Source organism: Rhododendron vialii, chromosome 2a (genome assembly GCF_030253575.1).
Source record: "Rhododendron vialii isolate Sample 1 chromosome 2a, ASM3025357v1".
Taxonomy (NCBI): domain Eukaryota; kingdom Viridiplantae; phylum Streptophyta; class Magnoliopsida; order Ericales; family Ericaceae; genus Rhododendron; species Rhododendron vialii.
Genome location: NC_080558.1, coordinates 18,872,082 through 18,890,256, shown reverse-complemented (window position 1 = coordinate 18,890,256; position 18,175 = coordinate 18,872,082). Strand labels below are relative to the sequence as shown.

Below are 18,175 nucleotides of genomic sequence, written 5' to 3'. Positions count from 1 at the left end.
TTTTGGTTTATGCTCTATTGGGTTCCATCTAGGGTTTTAGTATCCCTATCAGGTTCCGCCAGAAATTTGTCCCTAGATATCTGTAATTGGATACTTCAACGAGAGTTACGGGTATAGCCGACTCTGTGTGTTATCTCCCTGTTTATAAAGGATCCTCTTGCTCTTCTCCCGTGGACGTACCCAATTTGGGGAACCACGTAAATCTTGTGTTTTTGTTTATCGCTTGTTGATTTGTTATATTCTCAATTTCATGTTCGGCACAACAGTTTTCGCATGTATCACGCGTACCTCGGGACATATCACATATTTAGTGACACACATTCGCTCCGGGACATATCACATAATTAGTGATACCCATTCACTCCGGGACATATCACATATTAGTGATACCCATTGTAGCGTTGCTCCTCCTTTTACCTCATCGAATGTCCATGGCGGAATCGACAGTGTCCATGACGGTCATCTCACCATATCGGATTCTAGCCGAACGGTGATATCCGAGTATCATATATATATATATATATATATATATATATATATATATATATATATATATATATATATATACAGGACGGTTTAAGGGACACAAAAAAAAACACCTAAAAAAACACCCCAAATCTCAATCTCATAGTTTCCGATCAAATTTTTATCATCCGAACCGTTCAATGTGTGCAAAATGTGATTTTAAGGGTGCTCGCGAGAAATTAGCAAAAAAAATGACCGGGAAAGACTTGATTTGAGCAGTTTTTATTGGAACCGTTCAATAAAAAATTGTTCGAAACTGTTCGGATCAAGCCCTTCCCGGTCATTTTTTTGGCCAATTTCTTAATAGTACCCTTAAAATCACGTTTTGATCACATTGAGCGGCTTGGATCATAAAAATTTGATCGGAAACTATGAGGTATTTTTTTAGGTATTTTTTTGGGTGTCCCCGGAACCGCCCCGATATATGTGTATATATATATATATATATATATATATATATATATATATATATATATATATATATACACACACACACACACACACGTTGTGTCCTCAATATTAGAGAATCAATCATTCTCATTTCATGTCATAATATCCACTCACGTTCCCACTATCCCGTTTTAATAAAACAACAATTCGTAATCCCATTTTCATAACCGACAATCAACCATCATATACGTCTATCGATACATAAGTCCATATCTTATCCCCGAGTATAACACAACGCTCTAGCTCATAAAGATCTCTACTACATTCTATCCTTGATGCTCACCTCGGCACACTCATATACTCCTAATCGACCTTATGGTACTTCTTCTATTTCCCACGATTCTAAGAGAACACCTTACAAGTGTCTAGGGAGCAGAAATGTCCAACGAATCAGTGGAACACAAACAATCATGTTTGAAAGTAATTCTAGACACTAATACAATAAACCATAAAGATCACAGCTATTGACCGTGATTGTAAGTTTTCCATCACGCTTTTGCTACCGTGATGGATTTGAGTGTGATTGTAAGTCATTATCTTTTATCACGGTTATAAACCGTGATTGAAAGAGAGAAACAATCACGGCCAAAATGCGTGATCGTTTCTCTTTTATCACGGTTATAAGCCGTGATTGTTTCTCTTTTTTGGGTGTGATTGTATGTCACTTTAGATTACGGTCTATAACTGTGATTGATTGAAAATTCAAAATTATCACACCATAAACTGAGATGGAAAACCATTGCGCGTGATCTTTTCTTTGTATCTACTAGACCATCTTTTCTTGCCATTGCCAAGTTTCGAACCCACACACCCTAAGTTGATTTTCCAAGCCCTTACCACTAAGCTAGCCAAGAACTTATGTTATATTAGGAAAATAAAAATATTTATATTTACTTCCTAAAGTGTGAACTTTTTTTTTCCTTAAAATTTGCTGAATTTTTTGAAATGCAATTAACATGATACTCCCTCCGTCCCACAATGTTAGACACTTTGGTGCTTTTTCTTGTCCCATAATATTTGGCTACTTTGAAAAGTCAATAGCAAAATTATGTGAACTTCCCATTTTACCCTTTTCTTTTGCACACTAAACCATTTTCTTTTGCACACTAAACAACAATCTATTCAAAGGAACAAAACTACACTTTTCATTACCCCATGCACTACCAATTTACATACGGCCCTGTCAACATTTACAATTGAAATTAACAACAAGATTGAAGAACTTGGCCAACAAAAACTCCATGTTCTTTTTTTTCAGTAACAAAAAAATACTGGAAATGCTTCACTTCAACTTGACTTTACAAAAAACCACCACAGTTGATTGAAGGACTTGGCCCCAAAAATTTAGCAGCTTCTTCTGGAGTTAACCTGGGAAAAAAACCAAGAGAAAGTATCACCAATGCATAAAACAGAGAAAAAAAATTTGAAGAAAATGAGAATGTAACACTAAACAAAAAGAAGGAAAATAGAAACATGGAGTACCTTGATTTAAACTCTGTAAATGAGCCAATGCACTCTCCATGATACCACTTTCACATTCGAGTTGAGAAGGAAGCATCGCACTTCGAATCAATTGGTTTTTTCCAATGTGAGGCAACTTGTAATTGTTTCCCCCGTGAACTTTCATCACTTCAATCATACACGCTTGCAATGATACAAACACACGATTAAGCTTATCCGCCGATAATTCTTCAAAAGATTTTTCCACCGCATTGACAAGCTCATCAACGGTTTTAGGCGCCTCTTGATGTTGCAATGATTGAATCGCTCCAAAATAACCAAGATCCAAAACATTCATGTCCGGACTACTTGGAGGTTGATTCGATAAACGGATATCAAATCCATCTTTCTTTGCCGCTTCAACAAATTGAAGATCGAATGGTTGGATATGTGGTTTTGCATTGTCTTGTTGAATAAATATGGTTTCATGTGCACTATAACGTGGCCATTTAGACTGGATTGCAGGCAAAACTTGATTAATCAAGCAAGAGCGAATAATATCTTTGGTTACCGATAATATTGCCTTTGTCTCCAATGTACCCGCGGGGCGATTTTTACTAGATCGTCGGGTTGGTTCTTTGAATACAAAAGGAAAAATACCAATCTTACCCGAGAATTCCTCATTTTGGTTAGCATCAAATCGAGGCCGAGCTATCGCAGCCAAGAACATGACCTTCGGGATGAACCTTTTACTTTTGCAAGTGCGGTGAGGTTCTTCTTCTTCCGGGAGTAGATAATACCTCTCCGCTTCTTTTGTCATGTAGAACCATTTTTCATCAATGTGAACATAGTTGTACATGCTCTTGAATTTTCTTGGCTGATTTGCATCATCACTGGGCTCGAGCATTGAAAGGCAAAACTGGAGTCTTGCCTTCTTAGCTTGTTCCGATAAATATGGTTTCAATGCGTTGGAATGAGGCCGAATTTTACCTTCTTTAATTCGCCTGTGAATGGTTGTTTTTGGAACTTTCATTGCCGCTGCCAATGACCGGATGTTTGTTCGCCGGGCACGATCAATATCCCTCATTTTGGTGAAGTCGATTGGTACTCGTTTGCGACCGCATGAAGGCATTTTGCTGGAAACATTGACCATCACTCCATTAGTGATACAAGCCATCCCTCGATTCCAAATTCGACGCACTGTGTTGACACTAGTCGAGAACAATTCAGCAACCTCCCTTACAGAACTTCTTTTTAATTTTCCATTCACACTTTGTAGCAACACAGCCTCAAAAATTGCTTCTCTTTGTTGGTTAGTTAGATTTCTTTTTGTTCTTGGATGAAGAGAGGCCATTTCAAGTGCATGATTCATGATTGATTTTGGAGGAGAAAAGTGGAGTATTTAGAGTAGGAAATTACCCCATTAAAAAAAACTGAAAAAACAGAGAGAGAGAGAGAGAGAGAGAGAGAGAGAGAGAGAGAGAGAGAGAGAGAGAGACGGTAATTAGAGATAATGGGCTAAATTTTAGGAAAATATTATGCTTGGAGAAGGAGAATAGTTGTGATTAGAGGAGAAAATTAAGGAAAAGATAAAAGAAGGAGAGATACGTGGGAACTGGGAAGTGGGAAGTGGGAACAGGGAAGTGGTGAGAGAGAGAGAGACACTTTGAGAAGGAAATTGAATTTATATTGGGTAGTTGTCAGCTGTATCTGGCGGCAAAAATTGACTGAATTCAATTTTCAATTCAATTTGGGAGTCAGAATTACCGCCAATACTTTTTGGTCTCTGCCTCAAATTTGAAAAAAATTCAAATAGTGTTGAAATTACATAAGGGCAAAATTGGAAAATTAGCTCACAGTTGTACATCAAATTTTTTCTCTTAAAAGTGGGAATTCCCAAAAGTGCCAAACATTGCGGGACGGAGGGAGTATTAAAATGTATATATATAAGCATTGTTTAAAAAAAATTTAAATATAACAACAAATCTTTTGCCAATCAAAATTAGTTGTTGGTCACCAAAGGATTTTCTTGGGGCAAAAAATTTAGTTTTACCTAGTAAATTTAGTAGACAATTGTGTTTTTTGTTGTAGTGTGCACTTTGTATTTTTATGAAAATTATCATAGCCTGCAAATTGTCACATTATTGACAAACTTTAGATTTTTTTTTTATAAACTAACAATTTCACATGGATTTTGTATTTATATTGAAATTTCAATTTCAATGGTAGCTTTCCAATTGGATTTAAATCCTTTTAAGACAAGGTTAAGCCATAATAATATAATTATTTTTTTTATCTAATACGTCAAATGTATACTTGGAAGGCATCTGAAATAACTAAATTTCACTACTACAATAAACCATAAAGATCACAACTCGCCCACATAAAAATTCAGATTGCGCGTCTAAATGTGTAAGCTTTTTATCTCGTCGCAAGAGTGAGATCATCTATCTCACTTTTTTCTGTGCTAAAGTTTTTTATCACACTACAAAGGTGAGATCTTTTTTCTTTTATCTCGCCACAAGAGCGAGATCTTTTATCTCATTCTTTTTCGCCCTAAAAAAAAATCTTTTATCACGCCACAAGGGTGAGATCTTTTCTTTTTTTTATCACTCCACAAGAGTGAGGTTTTTTCTCTTTAATTTATCTCGCCATAAGAGCGAGATCTTTTATCTTATTTTTTTCCGCCCTAAAATCTTTTATCACGCCGCAAGGGTAAGGTTGTTTTTCTTTTATCTCGCCACAAAAGCGAGATCTTTTATTTCGCGCTAAAACCCATTTTTTATCTCAGCTTTAGACTTAAACTGAGATAAAAAATTTTAAGCATAATTTTTTATCACGCTTTACTGAAAACTGTGATCTTTGTGAATCTCCTTAGTGTGACGCATATCTATTATTGTAGTAGTGAGAATACCCTGAGTGTGTTCCAAATACTTGGAAGTCGAGACGACGAAACACCAATCGAAAGCGACTAGAACTGATCATATGAGGGAATGTATTGTACGGCGGAACGAAAGGAAATGCAGAGTAGCATAGCTTTTCGGAAACCTAAGAGGCTCCATCGGTAAGGGAGAAGTCCTACCGATGCAATATCAATCCAGAGAAGCCACCAAATTCGTTGCTAGAAAACACTGAAGTTCTACCGGTAAGAAAGTGGTTCTACTGGTAGAAAATGAAGTCAGAAGGGACACGACTAGAGCACATAGGTTTTGCTACCGGTGGGGAAGGAGTTCTACCAGTAGGAGGCCATTTCTACTGGTAGGGATGAAGTTCTACCGTAAGAACCTGAAAATTTCAAACGATTTTTCTCAGTTCAATAGATTTTCAGAAAATGCAAACAAATGACCTTAATAACAATAATAAGCACGATCTATCAACATAAACTTCATATAAACACATAATATGTGCAAGAAATCCCTACCTCGAGTTTCAAGGCCGAACCCACAAGATTACCCAAGCCCTTGACTCCAAAATTTGAAATCAATTGGAAAACTTCGATCCAAGCTTAAAACCACTGAAATTGAGGTTGAAATCACATGTAGGAGGTATATTGGAGGTTGAATTTCTTGGGTCTTTTGGTTATTTGGAGGGTTTTTGGTTAAGAGAATGAGAGATAAAGATTTAGATGACAGTGGAAGAGAGAGAGAGACTGCCGAGAGAGAAATGAGAAATGGGGAAAGTTTTCCCCTGAAGAAATTATTGAATGAGTGGTGGGAAAATTATCCCACGCACTCACACCACACATTCACACATGCACCACTATCCTAATTACTCTTATATCCTTCCACGAATACGCCTCACCGTAAATCCACACCGTACATCTCGACAAGCTATACATTTTTTAAATAAAAATATGGGTCTCAAAATACGAGTCTCTACACACATTCTTGTAGAGCTCCAGTACCACGTGTATAGATCCCATAAGAATATGTGGTGGGGAGGGTTATTGAGTCACAATAGCATGCAATGGTGGATCTAGAAAAACTTAATGAAAAAAAAAACTTACAATCCAATATAAAGACAATACACATTCAAAAAAAAAAGAAAAAAAAAAAAAGGATGTACTAGTGTTTTTACATTTTCACTAGATAATTGTAACAACCCGAAAATTTTATTATTAATAATATCATTTAATTAGTGTTATTAATAATAAAATTAATTAATTATTAATTATTTTTCTTGATAAGATAAATACAAAAAAAGAATTATCCTATTTTAATTATCCTATTTTAATTATTTTCAATTACTTGCATGCATGCATACAATTCCTTCTATCTCTCCCTCTCCTACTCAGTCTCAACCTCCTCTCCCTGATCGTATCTCCACCCTTATTTTCGTCCACCTCAAGCCAAGAGTTAGAATTCCATTAAAACTCAATTTTATTCCCCTTATCAAAAGAATTCTCTTATATATACCCTATAACCCCGATCCTAGGGCACACCACGCCACTCCCCACATCCCACCAGTCCAGAGAGAGAGAGAAATCGGAGAAAAATCGAACTTCAATCCATGGAGTTCTAGAGAGAGAAAAAAAGAGAGAGAAAAGTGGGTTTGCATTCCAAAGCCAACCGAAACCCGAATTGATCATTCCAATCACTTCCCTCAACCCCAAGCACTCCCAAGCATCGTTCAATTCGAGCCGAAGGTCCCCCGATCGTCAAAACCGAAGTCATCACCCAAAAATTCAAGTTTCGATTTTAAATCAATTCGATCCGATTCAAGGTATTATAATCCATTCCAAACACTCCTCTAAGTATATTTATTGTTTTTATGCGTAACCCAATAGCCCGAACGAACCCATGCATCAAAACCGTGACGAAAAACAAAAAAAAAAAACGGTTTCTGGACGCGACCTTGCGGCCGCAACCTTCGGGCCGCAAGAACCAGGCTCGAGTTTGCGGTTCACTGCTCAGCCGCAAGGTTGACTCGGTCAAACCTTGCGGTAGGTTCTGTTTCGTTTCGAATCAACTTTTCGACCTTTCGAACATCGTTTTTGACCCCCGAACTATTTTTCCTAGACTTTTTACATCTCAAAGATCATAACTTGTTAAGATCATATTTTTTTTATTTAATTATCTATTTATTAAATTATTTATTCGTTATCTATCAAAGTTTACAAACAGAAAATATTTGCGACCTTTCAAATAATATTTTTAACACCCAAACTATTTTTCCTTTATTCCTCACACCTCAAAGATGTTATCTTGTTAATTTCATATTTTTTTTATTTCATTTACTATTTATTATTATTTTTACAGTGTTTTCAATTAAAATTCTTTACGACCTTATAAACGTTATTATAAATGCCCGAATAATTTTATTTCGACTCTCTATATTCTAAAGATGAAATTTTGTTAACCGTAACATATTTTAATTTGTAAATTATTTATTATCTATTTACTTCACTTTCGGTCATTTTATTTAAACGTCTTTATTTAAATTAATCACGTGACCCTCCAAGCCCAACTTTTGACACTCCACTGGTTGCATAGGACCTTTAGGACTCTTATTAAGGTCATGATAATTATTCCAATATTTTTATCTAATTAATGTATTTAATTAGTTTGTAATTAATCTATTATCTTAGAATTAATTAATAAGAGCCCAGAAAATTTCCCTTTTAATTTCTTTTAAAACTCTTACTTTATTATTGACATTGTGACCATACGAGATTAAGGGCAACGACCCATTCATAAAAGGTTGTGTGATTGTTTGTTTGTAGTTTGTTTTATTTATTATTCGTTTTAATTGTATATTGCACTAATACTTGATTTAAATGCTAGATTGGACCCTAGAGACATGGGGTGGTATTGCGAAATAGAATTTATCTAGACGATACTAGATAATGGATAAACTGGAAAGTTTTTATTTCTAGATTGCCTGCAGGCGTGATGTTGAGATTTGTGATGAGATTGAAACTGGTGTGCGTCCAGAGATGAATTGATAAACTGGTGTGTGTCCAGTGATGAATTGATAAACTAGCGTGTGCCCAGTGATGAATTGATAAACTGGCGTGTGTCCAGGGATGATGGTGAAGTGGTATATAAGATAGGCGAACCCTAGTTGTGATTCAGGCATGATAAGCTTTCCCCTTGTTGTAGTTATTGGGATGCATACTCGGTACATAACTTAGATGCATCTGCGACAGCAAAGGGAAGTGACCTCATGGGACCGAGCATGGCTAGCGGTTGGGGAGGAAAGATCCCGCGGAGGAGATCTTAGATTTCATGATAAGTTAATGGATAGTAATGAACTGATTTATGTGGAACAAACTCTGTATTACTTTTTCGCACTACTTTTATCCTGCTGCATGCTAACTGTAAAGTAAGAAGGGTAGTTGGGTTGGATTATACTACGGGGTGAACTTGTTCACTCAGGTACGGATTGTCTGGCTTCCGTGCCAGATTTTGCAGATAATCAAGAAGAGACACCAAATCCCGAAGGTGAACAGTTTTATGCTGAAGAGAACCCAGAGGTGGGAGCTGAGCCAGAATATGCTTGGGATCCGTATCAAACTTAGAAGATGGCTCTGTTATTTTGTTTAGTTTATTACCACAAATACTATTTTCAGTATTTCTACGATAATTTGTAATAGACGAAACTTTAGGGTGAATTATCCGGTTTGGATTTTGAATTTTAATTCAATAAATTTTTAGAAATCAATATTTAAAACCTTCGATTTTATTTTCAAAAATCGAGGTGTTACAACTTGGTATCAGAGCCTTAGGTTCAACCCTCGGCCTTGGGTAGTTTGGGTAGATCACATCAAATTGAGTATTTCACTACAAGTTTAAAATGGCACTGTTTGAAATATACCAAAACCTAACGATAAATATATTTTTCTTGCTTTTATAGATGGACCCCACGTTTGCAGACCGACTAGCCGATGAATGGAGCAGATTGCAGGACTTCTTGGAAAACACCGTAGGATCAGACTTCTCTTTCCGAGACCCTTACGTGCCAGCTGAGTTCCCTATTATGTACGGCCAGTATCAGCAGCTGAGGGCGAATTCACCAAACCAGAGAGAGGTATACACGGCTCAACATCCAAGCCCATGGAGAAGGGCTAATCTCGAGAGGGAAATCCGTGACATACTAGAAAGTATACCAGGTTTTGACATCAGGAGCGAACCCTATTACTCACATTATAGAGATATGGATAGCCAGCTTCCGATTCCCACCCCAGACCGGAACCATAACTCTCCTAACCTTCGGGAGGAGGATGAGATGGCCCGGCTAACTGCGGAAGTAGAAAACCTAAGGGCGTTCATGACAGCCACCCCAAAGATGACAATTTGGCAGGAATGTTCCCTACCCTCTATCGAATGAGACAGGCTCACCGAAGGATTTCAGCTCTCGCCGACGCCGTCACCCGCTCCACCGTTGAAGACGATGAGATACGAGGCATACTAACCTATATCCTTAGAGTACAAGTGGGACCGCGAGAGAATCCTGAAGAACCCCATGAGGAAGAAGAAGATCCTGAAGAACCCCTTGAGGAAGAAAAAGATCCTGAAGAACCCCCTGAGGAAGAAGAAGATCCTGAAGAACCCCCCGAGGAGGAAGAAAATCCAGAAGGGCAGAATCAGGATGAAGAGATGGGCAATGATGAGCCGGAATTAGAAGAAGATGCAGGAAACAACACTGACAGTGAAGATGGATTTTTGGCAAAACCGGAGATGGATGATTATGGTTGGCTCTTACCCATAGATGCACCAAGAGATATGGATGCCGAGCTGCAGTGGTGGCTGACTAGCCAACGGCTCGAAATGCAAGAACCTCTACCTTCTCCAGTTCCCGTACCAATGGAAGAATCAGACAGTGAGTGTGAAGTCATAGATGCCGACCCTCCACCTCGTCCTAAGATGGCTCGACCCACAAGAATTCCGTGGGTAGGACACCATTCTGACTATGATCCAAACACTTGGGTCTATATATAGCTGGAGCCGCTATATCCTTGCCCATTTAAGATCAGGGCACAATCAGCTTACCTAGGGCCAGTAAAGATCCAAGCCCCATGTTATAATGGATACTATCTCATCGCTGTACCTACAGGATTTCGGGAACACTACACCGATCGCATCCATTACTCACGAGTCGCAAGGTCCCGTCCCGAGCAGGAACATCGCATCATTACAGAGAATGCCGACTTCACCGATCACGTTACCTATGTAGAGATACCCATCCGCCTAGAACCTTATAACTACCCAAACCCCAACCAGCAGGAACCACTATGGCGAGTAACATGGTGTTGCTACGGGCTCACAGAGGACACCGTCGAAAAGCAGAGTCTTCTGGCAGAATATTTTCCAATGCTTTTCGATTGACCGTTTTCTTTAGCGTTTCCTAGTTTTTTTTTTTTCACGCACAGCACATTTTTTTTTTAGGAAAACAATTGTGGTAGTAGGAATTTTCTGGACATTTTGTTTAGGAAAACAATTGTGGTAGTAGGATTTATCTCGACTTTTGGTAGCTACATGTCTAAGTATTGTGTTTTGACATGATTGATGTGTTTGATTCGTTTTGTTAATAAAAGAAAAGTTTCTTATGATGTTCTATTTCTATGTATTTAATAAATATACAAATATATATGTTCTCATAATAAACCCCCCCTTACTAAATTATACCATAACGATATCTAGATGGAGGAAACGAGAAACAACCAGAATAATGAGCAAAACAATGGACAAAATGGAGCCCCTCAACTCAACAACCAAATTGGGACTGCCGAACTAGTCCAACTCATGCAAGCATTCATTACCGCTGCGACTGCAAATAACCAGAATCAGCGCGGAGCCCCGCACACACCTCGAGGACCAATGACCAGAAGTCAGGCACTAAATGAATTCTGCAAGCGTCGCCCGCCCTACTTTCAAGGAGAACCTAACTCCACAGCTGCGGAAGCTTGGCTAGCAGAAATCAAGAAAATTCTTGAAACCCTAGACATTCAAGAGGCCAGCAATCGAATTGCCCTAGCTACCTATCAGATGCAGGGTGAAGCTCAGCATTGGTGGGACCTGATGAAGAACACCCATGATGTGGCAGCAATGACTTGGGACAGGTTCGAAGAAATTTTCCTTGACAAGTACTTTCCAGCACCTGTCAAACAAGCACTGGCCTCGGAATTCATGAACCTCGAGCAAGGCACAATGACTGTGACCCAGTACGCAGCACGGTTTGAAGAACTGTCTCGCTATGGCACAAAAATCATACCTACTGATGATGACAAGGCGAGAAAATTTGAGTGGGGACTCAATGAGACACGCCGAGCTGTGGTGGCGCAGACGCTTCCCACCTACTCACAAGTGGTACAATGCGCACTTAAGATGGAGAGAGAAAGCTTGGATTTCAAGACAAGGCGTGAACAAAAGAAGGCAATATCTGTAGTTGGAGGACCTATCCGCACCAACCTTACCAACCAAGGTACCCTAACCTTTCAACCCTACCACCAAAACTACCCTCGCCTGCAACCGATACAACCCAACCCAGCTTGGAGAAACCCCAATCCAGGGTTCAATCGAAACCCTAACCCTAATCCGAACCAGATCCAAGCACCGAACCGAGTCCTAAACCCTAATCTTGGGCCAAACCGCAACCCCCTTCTCCAAAATCAAAACCTAGACAACCGCTGTTATTACTGCTTAAAGGAGGGACATATCAGGAGGAATTGTCCTAAGTGGACCGGCGCTGGATACTATGGAGGACCGCCGCAAAATCAGGTCAGGACTACAGGACTTGGAAATCAGAATCAAAATCAAGCTAGGCCGGTTTGGAATGGCAACCAACCCGGAGGACAGAACCAGCCTCGTGGTGGGTGGAACCAACCGCCAACTTGCCCTTTTCAGAACAGAGGATCAAACGGGCCAATCCAGCCCAATGCTGGAAGAGTGTTTGCACTGCAAGGAACAGAAGAAGAGATGGACCCTGAAGTAATCCAAGGTACCCTCACTCTTTATACTATATGCGTTCAAGCATTATTTGATTCTGGAGCTTCGCACTCATTCATATCTGCCACATGTGTATCTACACTTGGATTAGAAACTGAACCTCTAAAGACAACTATGCATGTGACCTCACCACTAGGGGGTAAGATTTCGGTAGTACTAATTTGTAAATATCAAACTTACGGTTAACATGCGACTTACGAGTAATCGAAATGACGGACTTTGACGTCATACACGGAATGGACTGGTTGACTGCGCACCGAGCAGTCATAGACTACCATCGAAAGGTGGTGACAGCCTATACATCAGATGGAACGAGTTTCAAGTTTAAGGGGGATAGACAAGACCCTTCTGCACCCCACGCATACAAAACAAAGAGGCATAGGAAGCTTGCTGGATGGTTAGCAAGTCTCACATTGGAGGAAACGGACCGAATGGAGTTGGGCCTCCCTCACGTTGTCTGCGAGTATGAAGACATATTTCCAGAAGAATTACCGGGATTACCGCTGCCAAGAGAATTGGATTTCACCATCGAACTACAACCCGGCACAGCCCCAATCTCAATGGCCCCGTATCGAATGGCTCCAGCAGAACTACGAGAGTTGAAAACACAATTGCAGGAACTCTTAGAGAAAGGTTTTATCCGACCTAGTACCTCACCATGGGGAGCTCCAGAGCTTTTCGTCAAAAAGAAAGAAGGAACGCTTCGACTCTGTATCGACTACCGTCAACTCAACAAAGTCACCATCAAGAACCGATATCCTCTACCAAGAATAGACGACTTGTTCGATCAACTGAGGGGATCGACTTGTTTCTCAAAGATTGATATGAGATTTGGGTATCACCAATTGAGAATTCGGGATTGCGATATACTCAAGACGGCGTTCCGCACGCGTTATGGACACTACGAGTTCATAGTCATGTCGTTCGGTCTAACCAATGCTCCTGCTGTTTTCATGTGCCTGATGAACCAAATTTTCACGCCATACTTGGACAAATTCGTAGTAGTGTTCATCGATGACATCCTTATATACTCTCCAACGGAGAAAGAACACGAAGACCACTTGAGAATTGTCCTCCAAGTCCTTCGAGACAACCATTTGTATGCGAAAGCCAGCAAGTGCGAATTCTGGATGAAAGAAGTCAAATTCCTGGACATAGTGTCAAAGAAAGGAATCTCAGTCGACAACAGCAAAGTAGAAGCAGTCATGGACTGGAAAAGACCTTCTACGGTATTTGAGATTAGAAGTTTCTTGGGATTAGCTGGTTACTACAGAAGATTCATTCAGGATTTCTCCATCTTGGGAAAACCATTGACGCGATTGACCCAAAAAGGGGTTAAGTTTGAATGGAACGAAGCATGTGAGAGATCATTCCAAGAACTTAAGAAGAGGCTGACTAGCGCTCCTATATTGATCATACCTGAATGAGACGCAGGGTATACCGTGTACTGCGACGCATCCAGAGATGGATTGGGAGCTGTACTCATGCAAAATGGAAAAGTAGTTGCTTGCGGATCCCGACAGTTGAGGCTGCATGAAAAGAACTATCCAACTCATGATTTGGAACTGGCAGCAGTAGTATTCGCCCTAAAGTCTTGGCGACATTATCTATACGGAGAGCAGTTCGAGGTGTTCACGGACCACAAAAGTTTGAAATACTTATTTACCCAAAAAGAGCTAAACATGAGACAAAGGAGATGGGTGGAATACTTGGAGGATTTCAACTTCACAATGTCCTATCATCCTGGAAAGGCAATTGTAGTCGCTGATGCGCTGAGTCGCAAAAATCGAGAACAAGTGGCTAGTTTAGCTATAAGAGAATGGAAGATGATGGAGGACCTTAACAGATTCAAACTGCAGCCTACCACAGAGGGCACCAACGCGTGTCTCTTCGCTGTAGTCGCAACCCCAGCCTTACACCGAGAAATTCTTTTAGCCCAAACCTTTGAACAAGAGTGTGATTTCATCAGACACCAACTCTCAATTGGAAAAGCAGCAGCTGGGTGGGAAATTCACGCTGACAAGAGCCTTCACTTCCAAGGAAGAATCTTTGTACCAGACATCGGTACCCTTCGGGAAGCAGTACTTAAGGAATTCCACCATTCCAACTTCGCCGTCCACCCAGGGAGCACCAAGATCTCCGCCGACAATAATGGTGGGCTGGAATCAAGAGGGATGTGGCCAAATATGTCTCATCATGCCTCACCTGCCAGCAAGTAAAAGCGGAACATCAGAAACCCGGTGGGACCCTTCAAACATTACCTATACCTGGATGGAAGTGGGAACATATTACCATGGATTTTGTGACAGGATTACCAAGGTCTCCACAATCAAACACCGCCATTTGGGTGATAGTTGACCGTTTAACCAAATCCGCCCACTTTTTACCCATGAAGATGACGTATTCGATGGACTCCCTCAGCACGCTCTACATCCGAGAAATCGTACGATTATACGGTGTACCCGTATCCATCGTGAGTGATCGAGATTCACGATTCACGTCGACCTTTTGGAGTAGCCTGCAGAAAGCTTTAGGAACCGACCTTCGTCTCAGCACCACATTTCACCCACAGATGGACGGACAGACAATCCGAAAGAACAATCCAAATCTTAGAAGACATGCTCCGCGCCTGTGTTTTGGACTTTAAAGGAAGTTGGGAACGACACCTGCCCCTAGTTGAGTTCGCCTACAATAATAGCTATCAATCCAGCATAGACATGGCACCATACGAAGCTCTGTATGGGCGGCCTTGTCGATCGCCAGTTTGTTGGACTGAATTGGGAGAAGCAAGCTTACTAGGACCAGAGTTAGTCCGAGAGACAACAGAAAAGATCCAAACCATTCGCCAACGACTCCTAACCGCGCAGAGTCGACAAAAGAGCTACGCTGACAAGAGGACCCGACCATTGACCTTTCAGGTTGGAGAACATGTGTTCTTGAAGATTAGGCCACGAAAAGGAGTTATCCGATTCGGAAAGAAAGGAAAACTGTCACCACGATACATCGGCCCTTTTGAGATCCTCGAGAAAATTGGAGAAGTGGCGTACCGCCACAACTGGACCGAGTTCACAACGTGTTCCATGTGTCAATGCTCCGAAAGTACATGGCACATCCTTCCCACATCATCAATTGGGAAAACATCGAACTCAACGAGGACGTCACTCTCGAGGAACAGCCAGTGGAAATCCAAGACTATAGTGAGAAGTGCATTCGAGGAAAAACCATTCAACTCGTCCGAATCCTTTGGCGACATCGAGGAATTGAGGAATCAACTTGGGAACGAACGGATACTATGCGCGCTAACTACCCGAATCTGTTTCCTCCTAAAGATACACTTTAATTTCGAGGACGAAGTTTTGTTAAGGGGGATAGGTTGTAACAACCCGAAAATTTTATTATTAATAATATCATTTAATTAGTGTTATTAATAATAAAATTAATTAATTATTAATTATTTTTCTTGATAAGATAAATACAAAAAAAGAATTATCCTATTTTAATTATCCTATTTTAATTATTTTCAATTACTTGCATGCATGCATACAATTCCTTCTATCTCTCCCTCTCCTACTCAGTCTCAACCTCCTCTCCCTGATCGTATCTCCACCCTTATTTTCGTCCACCTCAAGCCAAGAGTTAGAATTCCATTAAAACTCAATTTTATTCCCCTTATCAAAAGAATTCTCTTATATATACCCTATAACCCCGACCCTAGGGCACACCACGCCACTCCCCACATCCCACTAGTTCAGAGAGAGAGAGAAATCAGAGAAAAATCGAACTCCAATCCATGGAGTTCTAGAGAGAGAAAGAAAGAGAGAGAAAAGTGGGTTTGCATTCCAAAGCCAACCGAAACCCGAATTGATCATTCCAATCACTTCCCTCAACCCCAAGCACCCCCAAGCATCGTTCAATTCGAGCCCAAGGTCCCCTGATCGCCAAAACCGAAGTCATCTTCCCAAAAATTCAAGTTTCGATTTTAAATCAATTCAATCCGATTCAAGGTATTATAATCCATTCCAAACACTCCTCTAAGTATATTTATTGTTTTTATGCGTAACCCAATAGCCCGAACGAACCCATGCATCAAAACCGTGACGAAAAACAAAAAAAAAATGATTTCTGGACGCGACCTTGCAGCCGCAACCTTCGGGCCGCAAGAACCAGGCTCGAGTTTGCGGTTCGCTGCTCAGCCGCAAGGTAGGTTCTGTTTCGTTTCGAATCAACTTTTCGACCTTCCGAACATCGTTTTTGACCCCCGAACTATTTTTCCTAGACTTTTTACATCTCAAAGATCATAACTTGTTAAGATCATATTTTTTTTATTTAATTATCTATTTATTAAATTATTTATTCGTTATCTATCAAAGTTTACAAACAGAAAATATTTGCGACCTTTCAAATAATATTTTTGACACCCAAACTATTTTTCCTTTATTCCTCACACCTCAAAGATGTTATCTTGTTAATTTCATATTTTTTTTATTTCATTTACTATTTATTATTATTTTTACAGTGTTTTCAATTAAAATTCTTTACGACCTTATAAACGTTATTATAAATGCCCGAATAATTTTATTTCGACTCTCTATATTCTAAAGATGAAATTTTGTTAACCGTAACATATTTTAATTTGTAAATTATTTATTATTTATTTACTTCACTTTCGGTCATTTTATTTAAACGTCTTTATTTAAATTAATCCCGTGACCCTCCAAGCCCAACTTTTGACACTCCACTGGTTGCATAGGACCTTTAGGACTCTTATTAAGGTCATGATAATTATTCCAATATTTTTATCTAATTAATATATTTAATTAGTTTGTAATTAATCTATTATCTTAGAATTAATTAATAAGAGCCCAGAAAATTTCCCTTTTAATTTCTTTTAAAACTCTTACTTTATTATTGACATTGTGACCATACGAGATTAAGGGCAACGACCCATTCATAAAAGGTTGTGTGATTGTTTGTTTTAATTATTATTCGTTTTAATTGTATATTGCACTAATACTTGATTTAAATGCTAGATTGGACCCTAGAGACATGGGGTGGTATTGTGAAATAGAATTCATCTAGACGATACTAGATAATGGATAAACTGGAAAGTTTTTATTTCTAGATTGCCTGCAGGCGTGATGTTGAGATTTGTGATGAGATTGAAACTGGCGTGCGTCCAGAGATGAATTGATAAACTGGCGTGTGCCCAGTGATGAATTGATAAACTGGCGTGTGTCCAGGGATGATGGTGAAGTGGTATATAAGATAGGCGAACCCTAGTTATGATTCAGGCATGATAAGCTTTCCCCTTGTTGTAGTTATTGGGATGCATACTCGGTACATAACTTAGATGCATCTGTGACAGCAAAGGGAAGTGACCTCATGGGACCGAGCATGGCTAGCGGTTTGGGAGGAAAGATCCCGCGGAGGAGATCTTAGATTTCACGATAAGTTAATGGATAGTAATGAACTGATTTATGTGGAACAAACTCTGTATTACTTTTTCGCACTACTTTTATCCTGCTGCATGCTAACTGTAAAGTAAGAAGGGTAGTTGGGTTGGATTATACTATGGGGTGAACTTGTTCACTCAGGTACGGATTGCCTGGCTTCCGTGCCAGATTTTGCAGATAATCAAGAAGAGATACCAAATCCCGAAGGTGAACAGTTTTATGCTGAAGAGAACCTAGAGGTGGGAGCTGAGCCAGAATATGCTTGGGATCCGTATCAAACTTAGAAGATGGCTCTGTTATTTTGTTTAGTTTATTACCACAAAGACTATTTTCAGTATTTCTACGATAATTTGTAATAGA

General features: G+C 39.7%; 1 protein-coding gene across 1 annotated transcript; it reads right to left on the bottom strand.

Moving 5' to 3' along the window:
• Positions 1-2,338: 2,338 nt before the first annotated feature.
• Positions 2,339-3,787, bottom strand: LOC131317257 (uncharacterized). The gene is made up of 2 exons (XM_058346821.1): positions 2,458-3,787; positions 2,339-2,343 (listed from the first exon to the last, which is right to left on the bottom strand). Exons 1-2 carry the CDS (start codon positions 3,785-3,787, stop codon positions 2,339-2,341), a joined length of 1,335 nt encoding a protein of 444 aa, XP_058202804.1.
• Between the last annotated feature and the right edge of the window lie 14,388 nt (positions 3,788-18,175).

Bases quoted from the DNA above. Each gene is read 5' to 3' on its own strand.
- LOC131317257 (XM_058346821.1), bottom strand. From the start codon at position 3,787: ATGAATCATGCACTTGAAATGGCCTCTCTTCATCCAAGAACAAAAAGA.